A 25,163-nucleotide genomic window follows, 5' to 3' on the forward strand; every position below is an offset into this window, starting at 1 on the left:
TCTGCTTTCCTTGAATAACCTCCAACATTTTCACAGTGCTGTATGTGTAATGCAATTTTGTTTTTGCCTCAGTTTCCTTTCCCATTGTATGAATTTGTTTTTAAAGATGCTCCATTGCACATGATTCTGGCGCTCCTGCCCACAAACCCCCTCCAGGTGGTAGATCAGTGAAAATAGCCTCTAAAAATACCACCATGGAAATTTATATGGGCCACTTTACTAAACTAGCTGCTGTAATTGCTTCCACACTCTTCATACAGCTCTACACACAAGACGCACAGCCACTTGCGAACACTAATAGACATGCGTGTGTAAACATGCTCTGCAGTACACAAATAAATATACTGTACATAATACACAAACACCAGAAAAGTGGCTCTCTTGGAGATGCACATACTTAGTGGTGTTCACAATCAGCTCCCCAATTGCAACTGATGGGTGCAAATCACGCTGCCACTTACTGCAGTCATTGGATGAAGCCCTGACTCATAATCTGATTTCTCAAGCTCCCGCCATATCGACAGCCCCATTCTCGCCTTGAATCCACCATAATAGGTCTCCCTCGCATGATATAATGGCTTGATAGGCCATAAAGACCCACTGGGAGAGCTGGCTTGCTTAATTTAAAATTCTGTTTCTCTAACAGAGTCAAGGCATAACAAGAGAAGCAGGTTGTTTTGGGGTTGAAGGCGTTAATGTTTTGTTTTTGTTTGGGTTTTTTTTCCCCACTGAGCCACCAGTCGTGCTTAAGTGTTGAAAAATTAAGCCTGATTTAAATTTGACTAATCTTACATTCAAGGTCATCGTCTTCTGCACCTCTGGACGGGTTTCAGCGTGGCTATTATTTTTAGATCTCTCAGTAGAAGTCATATCCCCTTGCACTTCTGCCTCTGTGATTCACCTCTAATATGTCAAAAAAAGGGCTATCCTTCAACTTGATTTTCATTTTGAAGAAGTGGAAGCAAAGATTGCATTTGAAAGGCCAAAAGAATTCCTGCTTTTTCAGTGCATTCAGAGCATAGGATGGCAGACTGGAACCCACCATAATCAGATTGTTTTCCTCAAATGTAAAAAGGCTGATGCGGTATTGTCGTCGTCGTGCCAGGCAGGCGGCACAGACACCCAAGTTTGTGAATGCGATAATTCGAGAACAAGCCAACGTACAATTTTCAAATTCATACCATCTATTTTTCTGAGTCATACAGAATCTGTTCTGCTAGAAATCTCAGGGAAGTTTGAATTTTGGTAACCTCAAGGTCAAGGTCAGAGGTCAAGATTTCTGAAAGTCTTATGTGTTTTCAGAACATTTTGAGCACACCTATTGTGTCTGTTTATTTGAATCAAGGCATAAAGTACATTCTCTAAAGCAGTGATTTAATTTAATTTGAACTGAAGTATCTTATTGTACTCGAGCATGCAGGAATGCTTTTAATTTATTCATAACAAAAAGGAAAATGATTATTAGAAGTTGCACCATTCAGTTATGAAGGGAATAAACAAGCCGACAGGAAAATACTCGCTCTCACAAGAAGCATCATAATGCCTCACAAAGCTGCGCCAGACTTGATTTCATTTATATTCATACAATTATTTAGGAGCCCTGCATGGGGTAAGATACACGTGTTCATTTTCTGCCGCTGCCTCAGGATCCACCCTCCATCAGTCACATACTGCCAGCAGCTGAAGGGAGGAATCACAGGCACCTCTGTATAGGATTTTAATGCATTTAGGTCCATTTTACACACAGATGTTACATATTTGCAACTGCTGCTGCATCAAGAGTGGAAAGTCCCTTTTTTAGTCAGGTGAAATGCAAATGGAGAAACGATTGAAACCACAACAATGTTAAAAACTTGCCACTGGCATGTAATGAGTGTAATTTGAAGAAAACTCAAATTCCATTTGGAATTGTAAGTTGAACTCCAGTCCTCACCTGTTATCTCACATGTATTTCCTATCAGGAAGTCAGCTGGAGAATCTGATGGAGACCATGAGAGCAGAAATCGCTGCCCAGCCACCAGTGGAAGGATCCTACTCTCCACGCCGGGGAGACTACTGCATAGCCAAGTTTGCTGATGGTGAATGGTGAGCATGCGTTATAGTTCCTCTGATGTTAGCAACCTCATAGCAACCTTCTCAACATTGTCAGGTCATCTTATGACAAACAGGAAGGATTAAGACGTCTCTCTCTTTTGACACAAGGGTTATTAGCTGCTGTTCTTCAGTATTATAAAAAAAAAAATTACATTCAGTTTTCTAGGCAGTGATATAAATAATGCAGTGCATGTATAAATAGTTCGATCTGTGCAGGTTTTCTTTTCTCAATGAATAATCACCCAATTTTGACAGCACCGGTCAGGAGTGACACTGACCTTATTACGTGGATCAGGTGTCAGCTGATGTGATTGATGGTATCTGGTTTCTTCATCTGTGTCATCACATAATACAATGGATGGCCAACTTATTGATGGATTTTACCACAATACTCGGTATCAACAGACGCCCCGAGGGAAGAAAAAAAGAACTTGACGGTGGCGTGTGATTTATCAGCTGAGGGAAGAAACTCGAAACTAAACATTTATTTTATACATTTTTGTGAGGTACAATATGTGCTTGCACAATGTAGTTATTTCCCTCACAGGAACACCTGACATTTCATTTTTACCTTGTCTCTATTTAAGCCTGTGTCGACTGCAGACACCCACAGGGTGTAATTAGTTCAATGCCACTGCTTTGGCCCTTCAGAATCAGCAGTAGCTTGACAGTAGCTCACATACACACCTCTTCATCATCTCCTCACTGGATGTTCGTAGTTTACAGATGGTTATGGGACAGATAGAAGTCACAGTGATCGAGGGAGGGAGAGGGAGTCTGTCAAGAAGGTGACGGTGAAAAAAGACCACGAAACTGATTAAAAACCAAATGTTCCCCCAACCCAGGTGCTGTCCTTTCGTTCTTCCATCCCTCCTTCCATCTTCCTGTCCTGTTTTTTTCGGGGCAGGGCTCAAATTTATAGCAAACCATCTGCTGTAAACCTTTCACTTCTTTAACCTGTTTTTTGTGGAAAAAAGTCTGTCAGGAACCCCACTTTAGGTGGAAAATATCTGATATCTTTGTCATTTTCTATTATTTATCAGCAAGCTAATTACATTCATTGTTCTCTGTATCCGTATCGAAGTATTCTGCGACGCATGCGGAACGTCCTCCTTTCATTCGGGGAGTAATAATAGAAATTTGTCGCCTTACAAGGCCTCTCAGAATACCACAGTGTCAAAGTGAATGGGGAAAAAAGAGCGAATAAGAAAAACTGTTCATTAGTCACTCGTCACTTTGTCTTTTGCTCTTCTCATTCCTGTTCTTTGTGCCCATTGCTGTTGTCTTCCTGTTAATCACTTATTCAGTTTTAACTTTGTGCTCTCGTTTCTGTCTTTGCCCATGTGGGTCTAATTATTTGACTTTTTCCTGCTGTCCTTGGTGTGCAGCCAATTTTTCTTCCTCACGCTCATTTGTTAAAGTTAAGAGTCAGCGATGGTCAGATGAAACGACACAAGCGTGAGGGAAAACGAGTTCTTATGTTGCGTCTGTATGAATTCACAGGAAGGATTTAGCCACTGTTGAGGCATTTTGTTGTTTTGTTTTCAGGGGTTTTTTCCCTTTAATTTAACCCTGATTAGTATGTCCTTGTAATAACAAGTTTATTTTCATTCGAATTGTCGGATACGCTTGAAAATATAACCGTTACAAAGTGAAACTGCTGGGTTTTTTGATTAGCACTAATGCACTGACGTTATTTGCTACAAGGCAAAAATAGGTTTAAATTTCTCTCTTTTATTGCATGGAGCCCCCTGTGCAATTCTCACAGCCCTGCTATGTCCTGATAGATCCCCTTTGTCCCACCTCACCCCGCCTCCTCTTCCACTCCTCCGATCACAACAGACAGATCCTCCAACACATTCTCCCCAGGGAAATAAGCACAGAATCATTTACTCATCTCCTTTTCCTCTTGTGCCCTCTGTCTTCATCTGTTTCCCCTGTGCTGTATACTCTCTCTCTCTCTCTCTGCTCCCTGCTACCCCTTCCCTCTGTCTCTCTCTCAATTATTATTTTTTATTTTTTTGCTGTTACAGGTACAGAGCCAGAGTGGAGAAAGTTGAGTCACCGGCAAAGGTCCATGTCTTCTACATTGACTATGGCAACGTGAGTAACTTTGTGACGATGAATTTGACTGACTGCGTGCGTGTGTGTACGTTCTTGTCTTTGTCCCTTAATGATGGATTGTCATCATTCGAATATAAAACAAAGTGCTGGTGTTCAGGGCTCAAAACATATGCACAGTAGCAGTGCTTTTTCCTGGCCAAACCCAACAGCCAGAAGGAGTTTAGTAACTGAAGAGGGATTTTTTTTTCCATTATTATCCATCTATTCAGTCACCAGTTGTTTGCTTGTTCCCATATTTATTCAGCTGGAGTTTTTCTTTTGATGTGATTGAAGCAGACTGCTTTTATTCATTCTGTAACTATGACAAAAACAGAGCTGCCCCCCTCTCTGAGGATTCTCATTCAGTGACTCCGTGATGACGAAGGCACTACATCCTCACATACGCGTTACAATTGCGTCTCTGCCCACGTGCGTACACATGCTTTCGCATCACCATACCACCAAGTGGCTCATTCAGCCAACCCCCGCCCCCGCGACCACCCTGCGGAGTTTTCCCATGATGCAGTAGAGCGGCACAGTGTGTGACTGACCTCAGAGCAGGGGACACATCGAGGTTTGGTTGGCAGATGTGATGCATCCTGGCATGTTGCTGAAAGTGTGATTCTCCGAGGCTGACCCGGCACACAGAAAGGGGGAAAAGAATCAAGCTGCTATGTACCTCATTCTTTGTAGTTTTGCGTCATTTCAGTTTGGGTCAATCTGGCCTTGATTTTTATGGCTCAGGCTATTAGTTGATAATGTTGCAACCTCGCTCGGGAACAGGTCAGTACCTGAATTATTATGTGATCATTAGAAAACACAGCAGAACGCTTTTGGCATTTCATTTTTAAAGCCCGCGTTCAAAGTGCTGTCAAACCGGAATATGGCGGCGATAAATCTTAACGTTTTAGCCATAATAAATGTTCAAGGTTTTCTCTGTCTAGACTGTACAGACCAGTGAACACATTAGCCTAAGATATGGGGGTCATTAAATTAACTCCCCACTACTAACGGCCATATTTGTCTGACTTTCCACCGCAGTGTGGTGATCAGTGATTGGTTATTGCTCACGTGTGCCCTACCTGTGTTGATATATCAAGTTTATTGCTTCATAAGATTGACATACAGTGCATACTTTTAATTTTTATACATTTTTTTAAAAAGATCTGGGAGCCAAGTCAAAGCACAGCACTGAACTAACAATCGGTATTGTGAACATGCATAAAACTGTTGTTTTTATGGACTTTTCTGTGACATTTTAAAGGGGACCTATTGTACTTGCTTTCTGTCATAGATGTATTGTTACATTAGTGGATGTTAATATTAAACATGGCCAAAGTTTTTAAATAATCTACAAGCAGTCACTGTGAGCCAAAACCTCAGGCTTCAGACAACTTATTATTACTTTTTGCTTTGGATGATGTCAGTGAGAGCCAATGCACTTAATAAAGATCTCCCACGCACAGCTCTGGCCCCACCGACCCACTCTTCAAACCTTTTGTTTCTGAAGGCTAGCCAATTAGAGGAAAGCTGGTTTAAAGGCAAGGGGAACAGAGGTAAAATGGCTTGTTTTACAATACTCCACTATAGTAGCTTAGAGTCGAGTTCAAGAATAGAAAATCTGGTTTTGGGAATGAATACAACAGGTCCCATGTAATGTCAGTGCAAAACAAATGAATTCAACCTGAAATGCCTATCATAGGCACTTTAAAGATGGTACTTTCTTTCATTTTTGTGATTTGGTGTTGGAAGCATTTGTCGGTGACAATCAATTTGACATGTATTGCTTTCTTTACTCTTAGCTCGTAGCTAAACTAGAGAGCAAATCTAGTTTAGGCTACGTTCACACTGTAGGCGAAAGCGCATCAAATCCGATTTTTTTGACCCTATGCGACCCATATCCGATCATGGTATGACAGTGTGAACGGCACAAATCCGATATTTTCAAATCCGATCTGGGTCACTTTCGTATGTGGTACTGAATCCGATACATATCCGATGTTTTAGAAAGCGACTGCTGTTTGAACGGTCAAGTCGCATTAAATCCGTCTTTTACGTCACTGACACAAGACAGACGCCAATTATCAGCTCCGGAGAAGCACCAGATAAGACATTGCGAACACTTCCTGGCCATCCAGCGTAGATGTCAGTGAAACTGTTGGGAAGACAACGTTGGAGAAACGTGAACATTTTATTTGTACTGTATAATCTGCAGATTCTGACAGAAATCTGCAACTATCCTTTGAAGCACCGCTCCTCTCTAGAACAGCAATAGGGATAATTATTATGTTATTTACATTATTATGTAAATAGCAAAATAACTTAAAGCAAAAAATTGGGAAACGTAAAGTCCGAAGTCTTTATATTAAGGGCCGTCAGTCAAACAATATTGTTTGCTCTGGGTCTAAACAGAGCGCGTTGTGTGTGACGTCTTCTTTTGCGCATGCGGGCCGCTTTGAGCGTTCACACTAGAGAGCGTTTGCTGTCGCGTTTTATTTGTAGTGTGAACAAGCAGACAAAAAAATCGGATTTGAGCATTAAGACCTGCAGTGTACAGATGTACAGATGGCACAATTGATGCAATATTATTTGAGAGATGGGGGCTGGAACGGCAGCATGGTGGCACGGTGATTAGCACTGTTGCCGCACAGCAAGAAAGTCTTGAGTTCAATTCCACCATCAGGCCGGGGTCTTTCTGTGTGGAGTTTGCATGTTCTCCCCGTGTTTGCGTGGGTTCCCTCTGGGTACTCCGGCTTCCTCCCGCCGTCCAAAGACATGCAACTTGTGGGGATAGGTAAATTGGATAATTCAAATTGCCACTAGGTGTGAATGTGCGAGTGAATGTGAGTGTGAATGGTTGTCTGTCCCTGTGTGTTGGCCCTGCGACAGACTGGCGACCTGTCCAGGGTGTACCCCGCCTCTCGCCCTATGACAGCTGGGATAGGCTCCAGCACCCCCCGCGACCCTGAAAAGGATAAGTGGAAGCGAATGGATGGATGGGATGGATGGGGGCTGGAATGCCAGAAATTAATAAGCAGACAATGATAGCAAGCTATGTTTTTTGTGTGTGGGTCATATAGGTAACAGTTCACTATCTCAAAATGTGAAACTCATGAACAGTTTAAGGTATAAAATCTTTACTGTTTGGAAATACCATTGAGGCTTCACTGATCCTGTAACTGACCTAATTTCTTAAAAAATGGAAATAAAACAAACTCCAGCTTGTAATGAACCTGTTTTGTATTGATTGTTATTTTTGTCCTTCTTTCATATTCAGAGGGAAGTTGTGTCATCCACCCGTCTGGCTCCCATACCTCCGGCCTTCAGCACAAGGACCCTGCCAGTACAGGCCACCGAGTATACCTTCGCCTTCATCCAGGTCCCCCAGGACGTAAGTGCACAGACGAGCACGCGCGCAGAGCCGAGATATGTGTCGCAGCCGAAAGCTTCAAAATTAACTTTGAGATATCGGCTTCTTCAGTCTCATTTTCTGCCAGCGTTTGAAAGTCGACTTTCCTGGCAAGACATGAAAACTGTTTGAGTTTCACTTATCACAAGGGGCGATAAGTCTGCAACTGACAGACGGGGTTGAGTTGTCATTCCAGGCAAGTGTTAGTGAAAATTATGCTCATACATAATGCATATTGTACAAAGCAGACACAACAATGACAAACACCAAGTCATTGATTTACTTGTTTGCACCAGATTTGAATATAATTGGGTGCCCAGACATGGTTTTATTAACAGTTTGATAGGATGGATTTCAATATACACGCTGCTTCAGCAGCCCGAACTTTCTCATGTTACAGAGCGATTAAAAGCCTTCCATTTGCTTTGTATGTTTGTGTACTTGGATGTCCATCTGATAGCAGAGCACCGGTGCATTTTTTTTCCTCCACGGCACTAATCTTCTTGTTTACATCTGAGTGTGTTTTCTCAACCTCCAGTGACCACTGGTGTGTGTTTATGTCTCAGCATGTGTGTGAGTGACTGTGTTTTGCGCATGTCATGGGGGTTCAACCGATTGGTAGCATTTTGAGCGAGTGTTTACAGGGTTTGGATTTCACTTAACTCAGTGTGCGGAGCATTTGCGTGTTTCACAAAATAATATGATCACACACATTTACAGTAAACAGAGTCTAAATGTTTAGGATGGCTGTGGAATCATTTTTATGGTCAGTTTAGAGGCTGTAGTCTGCGATGCACTATTAAATGCATTTGCATTTAATAGTGCATCGCAGATTATCAAATGCACTTAACAGTGTAAGCAATAGAGGCTCCATTTATTCTAAAACATGGCAACCCTTTGAAGGAAATGTTTTGTTTTGTGCATCAGTGAGACAGCCTGTTGCATTATACAGTCAAATTGCAAATTTGATATCATTATGTTTGAAAATGTAGCGTAAAGTATTTTTAATAGGGTTGTGAATGTGAGGAAACATAATCAAATAGCTGAGTATCAATCAAATCCACATCGGCACCTCCTTTAAAAACCACTGGATAGATTGGTACAAGGATGTCAAACATAAGGCCCGGGGGCAAAAATCAACCCACCAAATAGTCTAGTCTGGCCCACTGAACATCTGATAAAAATACAGTTTACAATAAGTTTATAAATAAGTCTAAAATTTAAAGTTTTAGAGCTTTTCCTGCTGATGAAGACCTCTCACCAAAGTAACCTCATAATAGATAAATGATGAAAAAAAATGTTCACAGAAATAAATAAAGAAAGAAAAAGAGATTATACAATGACAGGACGGTCTGTGCAATGAGCTAACAGATTCTTTTTTGTCATGTCACACATTTATTCCTCACAATTAAAGCTCAAAGCAACGTTTTTTTTCCATTTAGAAATTTTTAAAAAACAGACGTTGTGTGAAATTGATTTTTTTTTCATATATTAAAATGTGTCAGGGATTAAATTTGTAGTTAAACTTGTTTATACTGTGGGCTGGACGTGGCCCACGGTTTAATATCCCTGGCATCGTCAATATTTAAGCCTAATATAGTGTTGGATGTGAAAACAGAATTGCTTTCACTAAAAAGAAAGAAAAAGAAAGAAGAAAGTGCATGTGTTCACAAGCAGGTGGTACCAGGGTGCATGCTGTCACCTGTCTCATGAGTCAGTGATGAAGTGGCCCATCTGTTGATCCAGCCCAGGGGACAGAGGCATCACCTACACCTTACAGCCTGCAGACACACACACATACGCACACAAAGCTAAACCACATGTTGGAGGTTGACATGCACCTTACCCCTCTCTGTCAGTCTGCATCTGTTCTTTCCTATTTCTCTTTTCATTTTCCTCTTTTCTTGTGTTCGCCATCTGTTTTTTCTGAAGCCTTTTACTACGTCACTCAAACTGACAGCACGTGACAGCCCACGACCCCTTTTGTACCACACCTTTTGAAAAAAGCTCGCTGCCTTTGTCTTGCAATCTGCAACCTGACACCTTTACACAAGATGTTCACCATCCCGAGTCGTTCATTGTCAGTCGTATATCTTTCTTAACACAGTTCTGCCAGTAGCATAAGATCATTCTCCTGCCTCCTAATGCCTTTTCATATGGCAACAATATCTTTGTAGGGGGGGAAATGCCAAGGTACACTCTCACTGTTCTGCTGTTTTGAAGGAATAACACTTTTAACTTAAAGTTTTTATTTGCAAAGAGGCACAGCGTGTTATTTCCATGACATCTCACTCCAGCAGCATCTACCACACATTTATCAGTAATTAATCCAGTTTTCTCGTGTGCATCATGAACTCTCAGCTGCCTTGCCATTTTCTTTAGTTTGCCTTTTCAGCTAATTAAAACTTTTTTTGCTAAGACTGTTCTTGTAGAAAAGATGAACACCCAAATTATTTCTTTTAACAAATGCCAGACAGAAGCACTCCAACCAAAATAGCCACTTTCTAATGGTAGTGGCTTATAAACAAGCCTACTATTCCATCCAATTACTCAATCACGTACTAAATTGCATCGCTTACACTGGACTGCTATCGATCTCTTCTCATTAACAGACGTGCAAATTAAGCGGTGGAAAAAATACACTTTTTCTTTTTTGGGGGGGGAGCTAAAATGGTAAATGGCCTGTCTTTGTGTAGCGCTTTACTAGTCCCTAATGACCCTAAAGCGCTTTACACATCCAGTCACCCACCCTTTCACACACACATTCACACACTGGTGATGGAAAGCTACATTGTAGCCACAGCCACCCTGGGGCGCACTGACAGAGGCGAGGCTGCCGGACACTGGCGCCACCGGGCCCTCTGACCACCATCAGTAGGCAACGGGTGAAGTGTCTTGCCCAAGGACACAACCGGGTCAACTGTCCAAGCCGGGGCTCGAACCGGCAACCTTCCGATTACAAGGCAAACTCCCAACTCTTGAGCCACGATCGCCCCAAAATTATAAAGCAAAGGTCACTAGACAAAACTGTAGAACACCTGCTGACACTACACATCTATTTTATTCTTTTCATAATTTGCTTTGTGTTTTCTTGAAAATGAAAAGTTCAAAAAGAAGAAAAAAAAAGGTGTTTTGTGCCGAGACAAGATGTAATATTATCTTGTCTGAGAAGTTTGGCTTGTGTTGTTTTTATTAAAAATTACATTTTCTTCATAGCATTTCAATATCGCTCAAAGCAAGTCATTTTAAAAAAAGAAGTGTTTTGTTATCCGAATGTAAGCTGAGGTGCAAATGCAAACATTGTTGCCCTCAAGTGCTTCAGAAATGTCTGTTCTACACACAGTGGATGAGAGCGGGTCACTGAAAGGCACTCATTAATTTTGTATCGTCTCTTCACGAGTGTCAGCGCAATTCCTCTTCTATGGTAGTCTCTCTCTGCGTTTTTCCCTTTCCTCCTGTATCAGCTGTCTCTCTGTCTCTCTTATCTCCCTCACTCTCTTACTTTCTGACACACACTGACTCGCTCTTCCTCTCTTCCCCTCTCTCAATGTTGCCTCGAGCTTCCCTGCAGCGCCTGTGACAAGTTGGCCAGGGGGAGAGCGGGGACAAAAAAGGCCCTTAGTTTTGTGCCTAGAACAAGCTTCCCTGCCCACACTTGCTCACACACGCACGCACTCACGCACTCACTCACACACACGCACATAACCCAAGGGCGGCTAGTTCGAAGGGGGTTGCCATGGAGACAAGACCAGGGCGAGAAAGAAGGGAAGCGAAGAGATGGATGGAGTAGGGGAGAGATGGATGATAGCCAGGGACTGATTTTTGTTTCTAAGTGTCTTCTTGCCTTTGAAGTTGTGGCTCCTTTTTTTTTTTTTCCCCACCCCGATTGCTGGAGGACGTGCAGTCAGGATTGATCTGCAGCTGTTCCACCTCCTTCTCTACCATATGTTCAAACAAATGCTGGCCTTTCACATTTGAGAAGGTTAGGAATTAGAAGAGGTAACTACCTGAGGAATAAGAAGAAAGGAGAAGACGACTGATGATCTAGATGAGGAGAAGGTTCAATAGGAGTCTAACCGTAGATGCTTCAGACAGACTAAAGCCTCTTCAGCTGGTTGAGTAGATAACTGTCATTTGTATAACTGACATGAATGAGGTGGTGTTATTATTGCCCAGTAGGGTTCCCCCCCCCCCCATTTACCAGTGTTTGTTTCCAACAGAATGATGTTACAGTTTGGCTGGTGCACATCTACACTGCTTCAGTCAGTCTCTAGATTGCATTTGTGAGCCATCAGTAGTGATAACCTACTTAATTATCTCTTTCGTCTTTTTTTTTTTACTTTCTCCCTCCCCTCTTATTCATTTCTTCTATTATCAACTCAATTTTCATTTTTTCACTCTTTAATCCAACATCCATTTCTACCCAATTGTCTCCCTCTTGCACCACCTTCCATTCCTTCCTCACCTTTTCTTAAAATCCTCTCGCTTCTTCAGGAGGACGCCCGTGCTGATGTGGTGGACTGCGTGGTGCGAGACATCCAGAACAGCCAGTGCCTGTTGAATGTGGAGTACTCGGGTGCCACCTGCCCACACGTCACAATACAGTTTGGGGACACCAAGGAGGACGTGGGCCTCGGCTTGGTCAAAGAGGGCTTAGTCATGGTGGATGTCCGCAAGGAGAAGCATCTGCAGAAGATGGTAAGTGAGGAGAGGAGATGTGATGCTGGTGACGCAAGCTCTCATTGTTAGATTAACAAAAAAAATAATTTCTTGTTGTTTTCTGTTGTTTCCATGCTGCTTCTCTCCCTTAGTGAATTGGCTGCTGTTATGTTTAGGCAACCAGACCTATTCTCAGTCTAAGTTAATTAGTCTTCTGGTCTCAACAGGGCCATAGATGTGGTAGTCGTGTAATTACATAGCTGATATTTATAGGTATCGTTAAGATTTACGGTACTGCTGCTTTTATCAGTTCCACTACTGTAATGTTTGGGTTTAGTTTGTGTTTTGTTTTTATATTTTTTTTTCTTCTTGTGGAAAATAAAAGACATTTATGATGTGTTAAACAGAGAGAACCTGAAAGAGCTTTGTTTGAAATCAAAAAGTTAAATCTGCCTCTGTTTGTGTGCAGTGAGCTGACGCGCTGAATGATACTCTGACCTTTTCACATTTGAATTTCTGAAAATACTTCTAGCCAAATAATCAGCTGGCTAATGGTTCCTTTTAATTTTAGTTACCCATATTCAATGAGGTAGGCAGTTGAAAACTGCGTTTATCCACCTGGATGTAATTCACTAGGTGCTTCAACAGACTGCTTGTTTCGCCAGTAAAGTTTAAATGTTTGTTTCTTCCTGCTGTAAAATCCCGCAGCATGTGAAACTGAAAGCCGCCTTCACCTCTCTTCAGAAAGCTAGAACCATTCAAGATTGGGAATAGCAAAAACGCATCATCATTTCTCCATGGCTTACAGCTGAACCACTTTTCAATAATACAGTCTTAAAATAATTTAGCCCCTGTGCCTGTTTAAAACTAGTCCTTGCTGCCCATCTTTAATTGTTTCAGTGCAGTTCAACTTTGCAAACAGCGGCCGACAGTTATTCATAGTTTGTGGTTTGGGTGAGATGTGAACTGGGTGTTTTTGCTTAAGATGAATTAACAGTTATGGACTGCCTCCCAGAAAACAAGTCAGCGAGAGAAATATGATGTCACTGAATTTGGATCTCAGCACTGTTCACTGTTGACAATAGTGCAAGTTTGTTGGACTGCAGTTTCAGATACACAGTGAATGTTTGGCGTTCTCACTGGCGAATGACCCGATTGCATATTATTTCACATTACGAGGTCTTTTGCTTCCTAGCAGTTAAGTAATCACCACGTTTTGGTGCTAGTTTGTCATGGAGAATTTCTCGATACATGAAAGCTAGTACTACACTGAAAGGCTGCAGATTTTCTAAATGTAAACACTGTGGCACAAAGGACTTAATGCTTATCTCATCTCACTTGTCAAACGCAAGTCTCACAATACACATTAAAACACCTCCACTTTGCCTCCGACGGTGGCCATTTTGTCAAACCACGAAGCATCACTCATCTGCTTTTCTCTCATTATGCTAATTCTCCTCGTAGACTCAAAGCCACTCTGTACATGAAAGATAAAGAAAAATGGAGGATATTTATTCGTGCTGCAATTACTCCTTCTGCACAAGCGCAATATTAGTCACTCTTATTTATTTCAAAATTAAAGCTCACAAAGGAACAGAGTAATGTGTCCACCAGAGTGTAATCGCTCATAAATATAATCAGATTCTATATTAATCTAAATTAGAAGCTACTGGGAAGAAGAGACTTGTCAACGCAGTGTTTCAAACAATTTATTTACTCTCCCATCCCGCCTTAGTCAATAAAGCACTGTGCATCGTTGTGAGAGTGTTTTGAACTCTGACCTCCCAAGAATAGCCAGCAGCTGTAATGCAGTCTCTGGTTAATGGTCCCTTTAGACAAAGGACGGTGATTAAAACCTCCCAGCAGTTCAACTAATAGGCTTATAGACTCCACAGATTTAGGTTTTGTTGGATCAAACAGTTCCTCTTTAGTATGCAACAGCTGTGCCTCCACATGCATTTGCCTCTTCTGTGCTGGCTTCAGACAAATATTTTGATGTGGAGAAAGCCTAACAAGCAGCAGTGTTGCCAAAGTGTTTACAAGTGTGTGTTAAGTAAAGCTCTACAGCTTTCTTGTTGATAATTCCACCCATCAAGTCTGCTTCCAAGCTCAAAGCCATCTTCCATATTCTCTTCTTCGTGAAAACAAACTCGAGTAGGATCAGACGACCTCTGAAACATCTAAACGTGGTGAATTGTGCGTCTGAGTCACAGTATATGTGGGCTTATTTGCTAGACTTCTGTTTGCTGTTCTGCTCTTTATAGCATTATTAGAAATGATGAGCATCTATCGATTTGTTGGGTGACAGAAAATCAACAATTGATTAAATGTCTTTGGTTGGCCATTTGTTTTGTTTTTTAGCCAAAAAGAATAACGTGTAAAGTTACCAAATATTGTGGAAATGAATTGATAATTAAAATTAGGGCCGTGCGATATGACCAAAATCTCATATCCGGATATAAGAATATATCGTCCGATAACGATATAAATCACAAAAATGTGACATTTTTGTAAATTCTGTGAATCTCGGGCAGCTCGACTTGCGGGAAGTGTTTCCAGCTGTGCGTCATTTAGCTAGAGTCGAGTGTTTTAACCAGTGTTGGGTAAGTTACTTTAAATTAGTAACTTAGTTACATTACTAGTTACTTCTATCAAAAGTAACTCAGTTACTTCAAGTTACTCGTTACTTTCAGAGTAATTAGTTACTAGGGAAAGTAACTAGTTTTACTCAGAATTCTCTTGTTAATGTGTTGCTTCCGTAACTGGATACCCAGCAAGATTGCCAGTCTTCTAGCTTGCTTACTTGCCACAAGTGCACTGTGCCACCTACCAATAGAAAGGAAAAAATAATGTGCACATTTCCACGAGAGAAATCCCACGCCTGATTCTATCCTAGCCTGCTTTTTACATCCAACACAAAAACTGCAGTCGTGGTGCTTTGATTGTACTCAGAACTCGGAAATTCTGCCTTCTGAATAGGAAGATGTAGGTAACACCAGACTGCAGATGAGCTGCATACAGGGCTGGACTGGGACAAAAAAAAATCGTCCCGGGCATTCTGACTAGAGACCAGCCCACCATTATAGGAAAAATCATAAAGCCTTTGAATGAAAACAAACGCTGTTGTGACAGTGATGTACACTGTTCTGATGGTATATATGTATCAATCTATCAATCGTTTGTTGTAAGACTCAGATAATTATTTTTTTAAAAGTGAGACATTTTAAATGAGAATAAGAAAAGTATTTCCTTGTGCCCCCCTTTCCCTTTTAATGCCCTACATGGAACCCTGGCAACACTTTGCTAGACCCGCCCCTGCACAGTTACCAGCTGTCATCTCCTGGTTTCATCTTCATGTTTCCACCACATATTCAAACCGATATCATGACCAGCAGCTTTACAGCTGTGGCTCCAGCAAACATCAGCTGATACTTAATTAATATTAAATAAATTCTAACAACAGCTGATCAAGCTTAAAAGTGCTGCTGTTGTTTACCGTGACATCCGCTGGTTTCCTCTTTCTGGCGCAAAGTGGGCGATAAATAAACAAGAGAGAAAAGCCGATCAGCTGATCATTGATCAGTTTCATGATTGAAGTAGAAACAGGAGACGGAGGGTGAGAGGATGAGAGAAGAAGAGGCAGCTGTGCAGCGTAAACACAGAATAAATCCAACTTTGTGTCTTTTTCATTGTAGCTGAAGTCCGGGACAAACTGTATTCCTTTTCAGCTCAATACAAAACGCGTGATATTTTCTCTGAATACCAGACGATTCCGTTTTTTACAGGACGGTTGGCAACTCTAATAATTAACCTTATGAACAAAATAAAGTTCACTATCAGTAACATAGCACCACCCAGCTGTATAGAAACTCCGTCATGCTAGCTAGCACGCAGTACGAAAAAGTCAGCATAACGAAAATAAACTCCACCTAAACTTGGTTTATATCTGACCCAGACAGACTGCAGGTCATAACTTCTTACCTGAAGTTCAGTTCACCTGACACTCTCGGAGCAGCGGCCGCTTCGGGTCTCTCCTCTTGCCTCCCTTTTCCTTCATCCACCTGCTGCCTCCACCACTTGCTAATGTTATTGAATCTGTGGAAGCTCCGCTATAGCCACCACACGAAGTAACGAATAACGAGCCTATCTAAATCCCAGTAACGAGTAACGCGTTCCTGGTTTTGGCATAATAACTAGTTACCGTGCGCGTTACCACAATAATAACGTAGTTACTGTAACGCGTTACTTAATAACGCGTTAGTCCCAACACTGGTTTTAACCGATGTATGAAACTATACATTTTTAGATATACGTTGTAACGGCCGCCGTTTTCTTTGTGAGTATTTATTACACGGCGTGCTGCGGGAAAAAGCCTGTTCTAACGTTTGAGTCTAAGGTTTATTTTTTTTAGCACCTGGCGGCTCTTTTTTACTTCTCATCCGTAAATAATCTGCTCTTTCACGTGATTCAGTTTATTTTGAAAAGTCTCAACAGGATCTTGAGTTTTATTGTGAAAGGTTTAAGCGGACATGCGATGGTGTTACCGTCGTTGTTGCTAACCACAACGCATAAAAACAGGCGCTTGTCCGTCGGTAGTGTGGTTATATTAAATATAAGAGAAAGAGAGAACTTTAAGAAATTAATATAGCCACTACAGTGACCATCAAAACGATGAAAAAAATATTGCCGTAAACAGTTTATTTTGCGACACCACGAAACAAACAATAGCGTAAAATGAAACGATAGACGTTTTTATATCGTCATCCGATATATATCGTTATATCGAACAGCCCTAATTAAAATACGAATGAGTTTTACCCTGAAAGAGAACCATTAGTTTTTATAGTTTTAATCACAAATCAAAGCTGCTCAAAGTCAAACTGTTGTACAGTTCCCATTTCCCTCTTTCTTGTAGGCTGCTCAGGATGAATGTGTTCACCTTACTTTACATTTTGCTGTAGTGAACTTGGACTGTTGATGGAGAGTAATTTGTGTGCAAGGTGGGGTGCATTGTGGCTGGGAGATTCATGAGCCCAACTGTGCCTGCTGCCAGCACGACAACAGAAAACGTTATCTTGAAGGTGCAATAGAGCCAAAAAAATGTTCTAAAGTACAACTTCTTGGTGACCTCTGGATCATTCTTCCCCTATATAAAAATTCTCCCAAAGCTCAGTAGTGTAGTATCCAAGCATTCTTGCTTTGCACCCTGTGCTCTTTTACTCCTCCCTTCTGCCTTTTTATGCATCTAGACTATCAGCCTCCTTGTAAAAATGACTTTTGTCCTTTCTATCTGTTCCATTTTGTCTCTGTTCTTTAGTCATTATCCATGCCTGGGCATTGGAACATGGTCATTGTAATCTGTACTCTAGTGCTAAAGCTTTACGTAACAGATGGGCTGTAATGTTCACTGGCACTTCAGCAACCATTAATAGTCAGTCATAAGTGCACGGAAGGTTAACACCAGTCTTTGAGGATGGCAGTGTCGCAATAGAGCAAAAGCAGGAAGGAAAATTCATCCATTTGGGTCTTTATTTCTTTTTTCTAATGCCTCTCTGCCTTAAGCCCTTCTTTAGTAGATGCTCACTATGCACACCATATGGACAGCTATCACATCTGCTGTATAGCAGTGTCGTGAAAAGGTATAAACATTGTGAAAGTGTAGGTGAAATGATGATCATATACCAGCTGCTTCATCTTAAATCTCTAGTTCCACTTTAAAGGAAGGCGAGAAAGAGGAAATGGGAAAATCAGATGGAAGATACTGAGCCTAATTATGATCAATAGAAAGTTCTTAATACAGAACTTACCCACTGATGTCCTTGGAAAATAAAGCACCAAGTTATATAATATGAAAATGATCCAAAGCGACAGACTAACCTGAATCAGAACAGCTGTAAATATTTTAAACTGTTAATAACTGTTAATATTCACCTTCATAACATACTGGATGTGCGTAATCAAGAGATTTTAATCTCATAGTGTAATCTGTCACATGCATATGGCATATCATGTGTAGTCCATCTGCTTATGTGTTTTTATTAAGCTTTTATATTTAGATTATTGTGTAGCTATCTGTTCTTGGACTCTATCGCTGTTCTGACTTTTTAAATTCAGCTATAGAGCTCGACAATGTGCACGCTTCTGTGGTAACAAAGGGGTGTTTGTGTACTGCTGTGCTCTGACTGTTAGGTAAATTTGGCCACAGTTTGTAGAAGAAGCCAGCTGTACATGTTTTCATCAAATTAGTATCATAAATGAGCAGTAAAGCTGAACAGCCACGTTACGGTTGCCTTTGGTAGCAATATTTAGAGCGATGTGTCATTTGGTCTGATTGCCCCTGTTGGCAACTGCTGTCATTGAGATGAAGAAAATTTGTATGTCTTTACTTCAGTGTAAAATGGAGCATTTGTGTCATTTTCTCTGACAGTAAAAGTGTAGAGGGAAAAAGGCATCGGGATGCACGAGAAAACAATTTTCCATCCAGTTATAAACGCTTAAGAATGGCAATGCTGTTCACTTTGGCAAACAAGAGATAATGAATGTTTGCCAAATGTCCTGTTGGACTGTTCTGTGTACAAAGAAAGTGACTTTTTAAAAACACACACACTTAGATCCTCTCTCATGCGCTAACCTGAGACTCGTCCTGGCACCATTAACTATCCACTCGCAGAAGGGCAGCTTTCCACACTGGTGCCCACTTAACAGACTTCTGTTTCTTTTTTCACCCTTTTTATTGTCTTTCTCAACTCACTGTTCACCTTATCTTTTTAGTTTTTTCCACTCCATCCCTTCTTTCTTGTTCCACACCTACGCAGTCCATTCCTCTGAATTCTTGTATATACCAGTGCCTCATTTCTGATTGTCATATTTTTCAACTTTTAGTATATTTATGTTATCCTGGGCCTGAGCCATGTCATTTAGATGTCAATGGCGAGGTGCCTCATTTGGCTTTTGCTCGTGCTGATTTGCATTTCGTCTTTCAGTGCTGTGTCATGATGAGCAATAATCCCCGGGAATTATAGTGGAGAAGAGCTCAGATCAAACCTGCTGGTGGCCTCGTAATGAGCTGTGATTTAAAATGCAGTTATGTGCAATTATTTGCAACTTACCTCAGATGTTTCTGCCCTTCAAACCCACACAAGGTTGATAATAATGCCCACAAGTTGCATGACAGATATATTATTTTCTTTCTACCTGATTGGGCACACAAGTAATAAGTGCCTGGAGCAGATATTTTTTAGCTACTGCACAGAACTTCACACTTGCACTTAATATTTCTTTATCCAAGTTGTAATGAGCCTGTCATGGCAGCTCAAGTGGAAGATGTCTGTGTGGTTAGGAGCGCTGTCGTTTGTGCTCTGCTGCTTTTCACCAGTGTTTTCTGTCAGCAGCTGCCAACAAATATGACTGATTCAAACTGTGGCGGGCCACGGTGCCGACTGTCTCACTCGGTCACCTCATCTAACCGAAGTCTGTGCTGGCCCCCAAAGTTCATTAGTGTTACAAGCTAATAATTTCCAGTTTACTAATTACAACTCAATTACAAATACGGAAGCGTCTGCCTTCACCACCATAATTATTATCAATCACCAACAGCCAAGCTGGAGTATCGACTTCGCTTCCACCTTGTCCCCCACAGAAAGGATTAAGATACCTTAACCTAATGTTTATAAAGATGGAGAGAAGATCTTTACCTAAATGTTTTCGTGAGTGTGTCGGCAGAAGGTGGACTGTGGGGGAAACAGCTGTGAGGTGGCCTATTCAAAGTGAAAGCTATAATTATCAGGAACCCCTCAGGAAATATGGTTTTATTTTTTGCCTTTTATCTTCTTGCTCTGTATTCTTGCCGTATTCACACTGATGCTTTGCTTTTACCGTTTGAATTTTGAGCAGCTGACTTTATAGTTGTGAAAAGCTTTGATGGCCCAGAAGAGACGCCTGTAAGCGGAAGCTCACATGATGTGAGGTTTGTTTATTCAGACTTTTTTTTCCCCCCTTTTCCTTACACAAAGGGCCTCTTGGGTAGTGTAGTTTTCTTACAACTTGCTATAGTCCCCAGTGTTAGCTAGTAGGACAGAATAATTGTGTTAATGGAGTTTGAAAATGTAGATAAAGAGGGAGCTGAAGGTGGGGAAATCAGGAAAGAGGGTCACACGTGCAGAGGGCTGCCTCCAGGGATCGCCTCTTCCATTTATCAAACCACGATTGCCCCTTTAGTCTCCAGTCAAGGGTCTCATGTGGTGAGCACCTCTGCTGCCATGCTGTTAAGGCACTGCTTTGGAGATTGAAGATATGCTTCCTGGGAGTGTTGTTGCCTCTGTAGAGTAGGTTCTTTGTAACAAATTGAGGCCTGGTGGGCAAACCACGTTTCATGTAACACTGTTCCCCAAGAACAGGAGTCACATATGTAGCTGTCCCTCATGTATTTGACATGGAGGAAAGGAGGAAAACGATAGTAGAACACACAAGTGCAAACCTGGGAGGTGAATACAAAAGATAAATAGTAATGTAGTAAAATTTGTGTTTGTGAAATTGTAATAAAAATGCCAGTAAGATTAAAAGAAGAAGAACAAAAAATAGCAGGTTGGAGTTTGTGTGGCCGAGTACAGAAAGTCGGTACCCCACAGTGTATCAGATTTCCACCGCCTCCGCCCCCAACCCAAAAAGTCTTCACCGTGTCATTTATAAATGGCTTTTAGCCATATCCAGTCCACCAGTTGACTGATTTTTCAGGTTGCTGCCCTCGCTTTTCAACCCCCAACGCCTGTCACAGCCCATCAAGAGCCTCTTCATCCCCCAAAAACCCACAGGGCACACATAAACACCCCCCCACTGAGTGTCACGGGTGTGTTACAGCATAACCGCTCTCCACCAATAGCTCAATACCTAATTTACAAGTAGAGTTAGAGATGGGGCCTTTTAATGGACATTTTCTGCTCCCTGTTGTTGACTGCATACACACTAGCATGCACTTTCCTCCCCTGCTGGCACTGCTCTAAGGGTCTTTTTTTCCCCTTTTTTTTTTGTACATGTCCTAACTGACACGCGCCACTTCACAGATGCCATTCCTTCTGCAGATGTGTACACACACACACACACTGTTACACGCCATCCTCCCTCCTAAGACCCCGGGGTGAGTACAGGAGGGGAGCAGAGGCACCAGGCTGTTTTAATTTATACTGTTTTGTGATATCTGACCTTGCTGGGAAAGATAAAATGGTATTGGAGAAGAGCAAAATGTTCTTACACAACTTTTATGAGAGTAAATTTGCACGTTAGGGTGAGATGCAGTGGTGTTATTGCATATTTACAAGAGCAGTTCCTTCCAGAACATCTGGGAGAGCACTAGACACTGTTTGCATTTGCATTTGTTGTATGCGCTTGGGGTACACGAATGTGTCCTCTTTAACTCCACGAACCTACGCTGGTGGGCTTGTCATGCCACGTTCCCAACAAAGCATCTGATCTCATCCGACAGCCATGCTGGGGGGACCAGCATGTAACAGGATGTAGTCTTAGTTTGCAGCAGACAGGGGCAATGACACTCATGCACTCGATGTGCTTTGGCTCTTTGGTGGGGGTTTGGGAAGGAGCAAAATCACACCGGTGCAAAGGAAAGCAGTGTGCTGTGATTTCTAACACGAGATAAAACGATGGGTCATCGCAAAATGGAGTTTTGCTAATTTCATTTTATCTCGATTATCAGGTTTTAATAAGTGTTGCAGGCCAACAAGGGTAGTCTGGTAGCTCATTATTTGGCACTGTTGCCTCATAGCATGAGGGACCTAAGTTAAATACCCAGCTGGGTTCTATGTCTACTTCAGAAGCTTCAATTTCCCTTGCTTAGTTAATGCCAGAGCATTCACGGAAAAGACAGAATCTGAATCTGAAGACTTTCACTTTGTGGTCAAAATAAACAAATAAGCCAACAAAAATAGTTAATTGTAAGTGTTTGATCATTTGTGCAGTCCTAGTAGGAAGTAAAGAAAGGATTAGGAGAAATAAAAGCCACACACAAAAAACTAATTGCCAGACATTGTAGATCTACTTTGTTTTACATCCATTAAAAAAAATAAATAAAAATTCTGATTCAGTGGTAGTGTTTCTATCTTGTCTTTACATAAGCACCACTGCATTCCTTCAGTCCTGACACATGACAAACCTTCAAGGAGTCCCTCCCTTGTTAGCTATGCGTGGACATGTTGATTGAAAGATGTCTCATAGGACAGTCCATTGCTTAACAGAGCATTCTCAACTGGAAACACCCTGAGCTGCAGACATGAAAGCTATTATTTTCTGGAAGAAGCTCTGACGACGATCCGTCTGCTGCAGAGTTTTTTGTTTTCAGTGTAGTCAAAAGGAGGCTGTGATGGCAGGCAGGCGGGGGGGGGACATGAAACAAGACGAAATAAGCATTGATAGAGTGGGATGAAAAAAAACAAGAGCAAAGCAGCAACAAAGAAATAGTGACAAAAGGCTGTTAGTGGCAGTTTTTATGTTGGAGTTTGACTGCATGTGTCTGAGAGGCTGTGCGCCTGATCATCATTGCTGCTAATGAGAAAAGTGCAACATGCACAGAGGACACGCCTCATTGTTCCCTTTCCACTCGGGTGGTTTTTAAGTCCTCTGACATCCCATATCGTCAGCGAGGACCACGTGAACACACCCGGGCACCGAAACGTCGATTAGTCACTTGTTTTTCATACACACGCCATCCAAAAATCTGGCTTTACTTTAGCATTTTCACGTGCTGTGAAATTCAAAGAAGACGCAGCTCACCTACGCACCAGACGTGCACAACCTGTCACAAAAGTGCCGCGTTAGCGCTCGCTCCGATCCGCCACTTTCACACCGCACTTAGCAGAACACCACCTGGGCATGGCATGCTGGCCAGTGCGGGGAAATGCACGGTCTCCCTCCCTCGCTGCCACTCTCACTCTCGCAGATTCACAGCCAGTCAGATACACAGACAAGTGCCAAACCGCCAGACCGACACCACCTGTCGTTCATCTTACAGGAAGCATCACACTTACACAAAGTCTCCCACCAAGTCTTGCGTGAGAAAGTTACCTGCATACATTAACGCTGAGTCAAAAGTATTTTCAGATCCTTCCCCTTTGGTGCGAATGCGAGTATCAGATAGATGTTTTCAGTCTCAGTCTTTTACAGTAGAACTTTTTTGTTAGTTGTTTTGTTGCAAGTAATTGCAAAGAATGAAATCACATGCATTCAGGAGCACTCCCACGTACACTGCAGCCTCCTTAGCCAACAACATATTCTCTGGTGCCAGCATCCATAGCCACTGCTCACCGTTAATGGCATCTGTCTGGCATATGGGAGCTCTGTAGGGTCATCCAGACAAGCTCACTGTCGCCCGCAGCCTTCTGCTACCTGAACCCTCTACAAACTCTGCATTTTCTTTTCTTTTCTTATTGGACTTCATTACTTTACATGCACATTATTTTACTTATTCTACCTCCCTGCCATCATTTCTACATTTCCCTTCCTCCTCCATCTATATGATGACACCCTTGTTTGCTATAAAGATAAATATTCCTTTTCTTTGCCTCTCCAGACGGGTTTTATATCACTTTGTGTCACAAATGAGCCATTGTGCCTCTCTACTGGAGCCAATAGAAAAGCTGTGAAAAGAAGGATCCGGGACAGGATACGTGCAGCCGTTCGAAATCCAAAGTCTGTCATCATCTGTGTTCAGCTGCACAGTGATTGGCTGTTGTGCTCAGTGAAGTGAAGTGAGGGGAACAGTGAAAGATGAGGGTGAGCCAGGAAAGGCACCCTCCCGACCACAGTACAAAGAGGCCCACCATGATAATTTCAGTATGGCAGCATATCATCTGTGCATATTGTGCTGTAGTGCTCTTGACTTTGCATCTTTTACAGAATACTTAGCATTTGGATTCAGCCTCTCAGCTCTATGGAGTTTGGAAAAAGTGCAGATGGAATACATTTCCTCTAAAGTTGAGCTCTTTTTGGGGTTTGCCATTTTTCCTCACAAATGCGATTCTCTATTTTGTGTTTATATATTGCCTAATCCACTTTGGCGCGTATGAGACCCTCTTCCCCATCATGTTAGCTTCCCCTAGCTGTCCAAGTGTTGCACTGGGAAAGACTGCTGTGAGCACTGAGAGCTCTCCTCCAAAGCCCAAATGGCATCACTGGCCTTTTGTGTCTGTGAAATATCTTCGGCTGGGTCTTCCATATGGTGACATCTGCCTGATGGGACCAAGATGCCAGATCCCAATGCCTTCCAAAAACAAAAAAATCTCTCCTTTAGCTGGCTTTGACGGATGACTTGTGCAGCCACAGCACTTTCCTCAGCCGCACACTTACATGTGCACGCGCTCACACAGACAGACAGGTCTGTTATCTTGGCTGTGCCATATGCAGCGCAGCTATCAAATCAACCTATGTGCACAAGCTAGCTAAGCAATTAAACTCCAGAGCCTCATCCACACTCGACTGTTTTAACATCTGGCATCCTTGTTCTAGATGTGTATGTGCCAACCAGCTCTTCTGCTATTATAATCGCCTTCAAAACATGCTGGAAAACGGAGTCTTTTATGTGTAAATACAATGACTTCTCTTTCAATTGACTTTTGATTTCTTTGTGTTCTTTCATTAAAGTTTTCCTTTTACTGTCATGGTTATGTCTGCCACTATGTCAGAAAAGACAGGAATGAACAAATTCATGCATGCATCGTACGGATTGTGCTTATTCGGTAGATGTGGTGCAACCTCTTATTTGTGTTTGTGTACCTCGTGCATAATTTTATCCAATATTGTAAGTGGTGGAGGACATCTCGTTCCAAGGGTCTGTTGCTTGAGCTTTTCAAGGTCCAAACATCCACTTACACTGTACCCACCTAAGCAAACTGTC

The 25,163-nt window shown here is 41.9% G+C and overlaps 1 protein-coding gene across 1 annotated transcript in view; it reads left to right on the forward strand.

Annotated features, from left to right (window-relative positions):
* The window catches only part of snd1 (staphylococcal nuclease and tudor domain containing 1), a 178,541-nt gene that overhangs the window by 148,066 nt on the left and 5,312 nt on the right, over positions 1 to 25,163 (forward strand). The window contains exons 19-22 of the mRNA XM_006780760.3: positions 1,962 to 2,085; positions 4,128 to 4,197; positions 7,475 to 7,588; positions 12,101 to 12,304. Coding sequence (XP_006780823.1) covers positions 1,962 to 2,085; positions 4,128 to 4,197; positions 7,475 to 7,588; positions 12,101 to 12,304 — 512 coding nt within the window. The remainder of the gene's footprint in view (positions 1 to 1,961; positions 2,086 to 4,127; positions 4,198 to 7,474; positions 7,589 to 12,100; positions 12,305 to 25,163) is intronic.

The sequence above is a fragment of the Neolamprologus brichardi genome, chromosome 17 (assembly GCF_056152115.1).
Source record: "Neolamprologus brichardi isolate AB-2024 chromosome 17, ASM5615211v1, whole genome shotgun sequence".
Lineage (NCBI taxonomy): Eukaryota > Metazoa > Chordata > Actinopteri > Cichliformes > Cichlidae > Neolamprologus > Neolamprologus brichardi.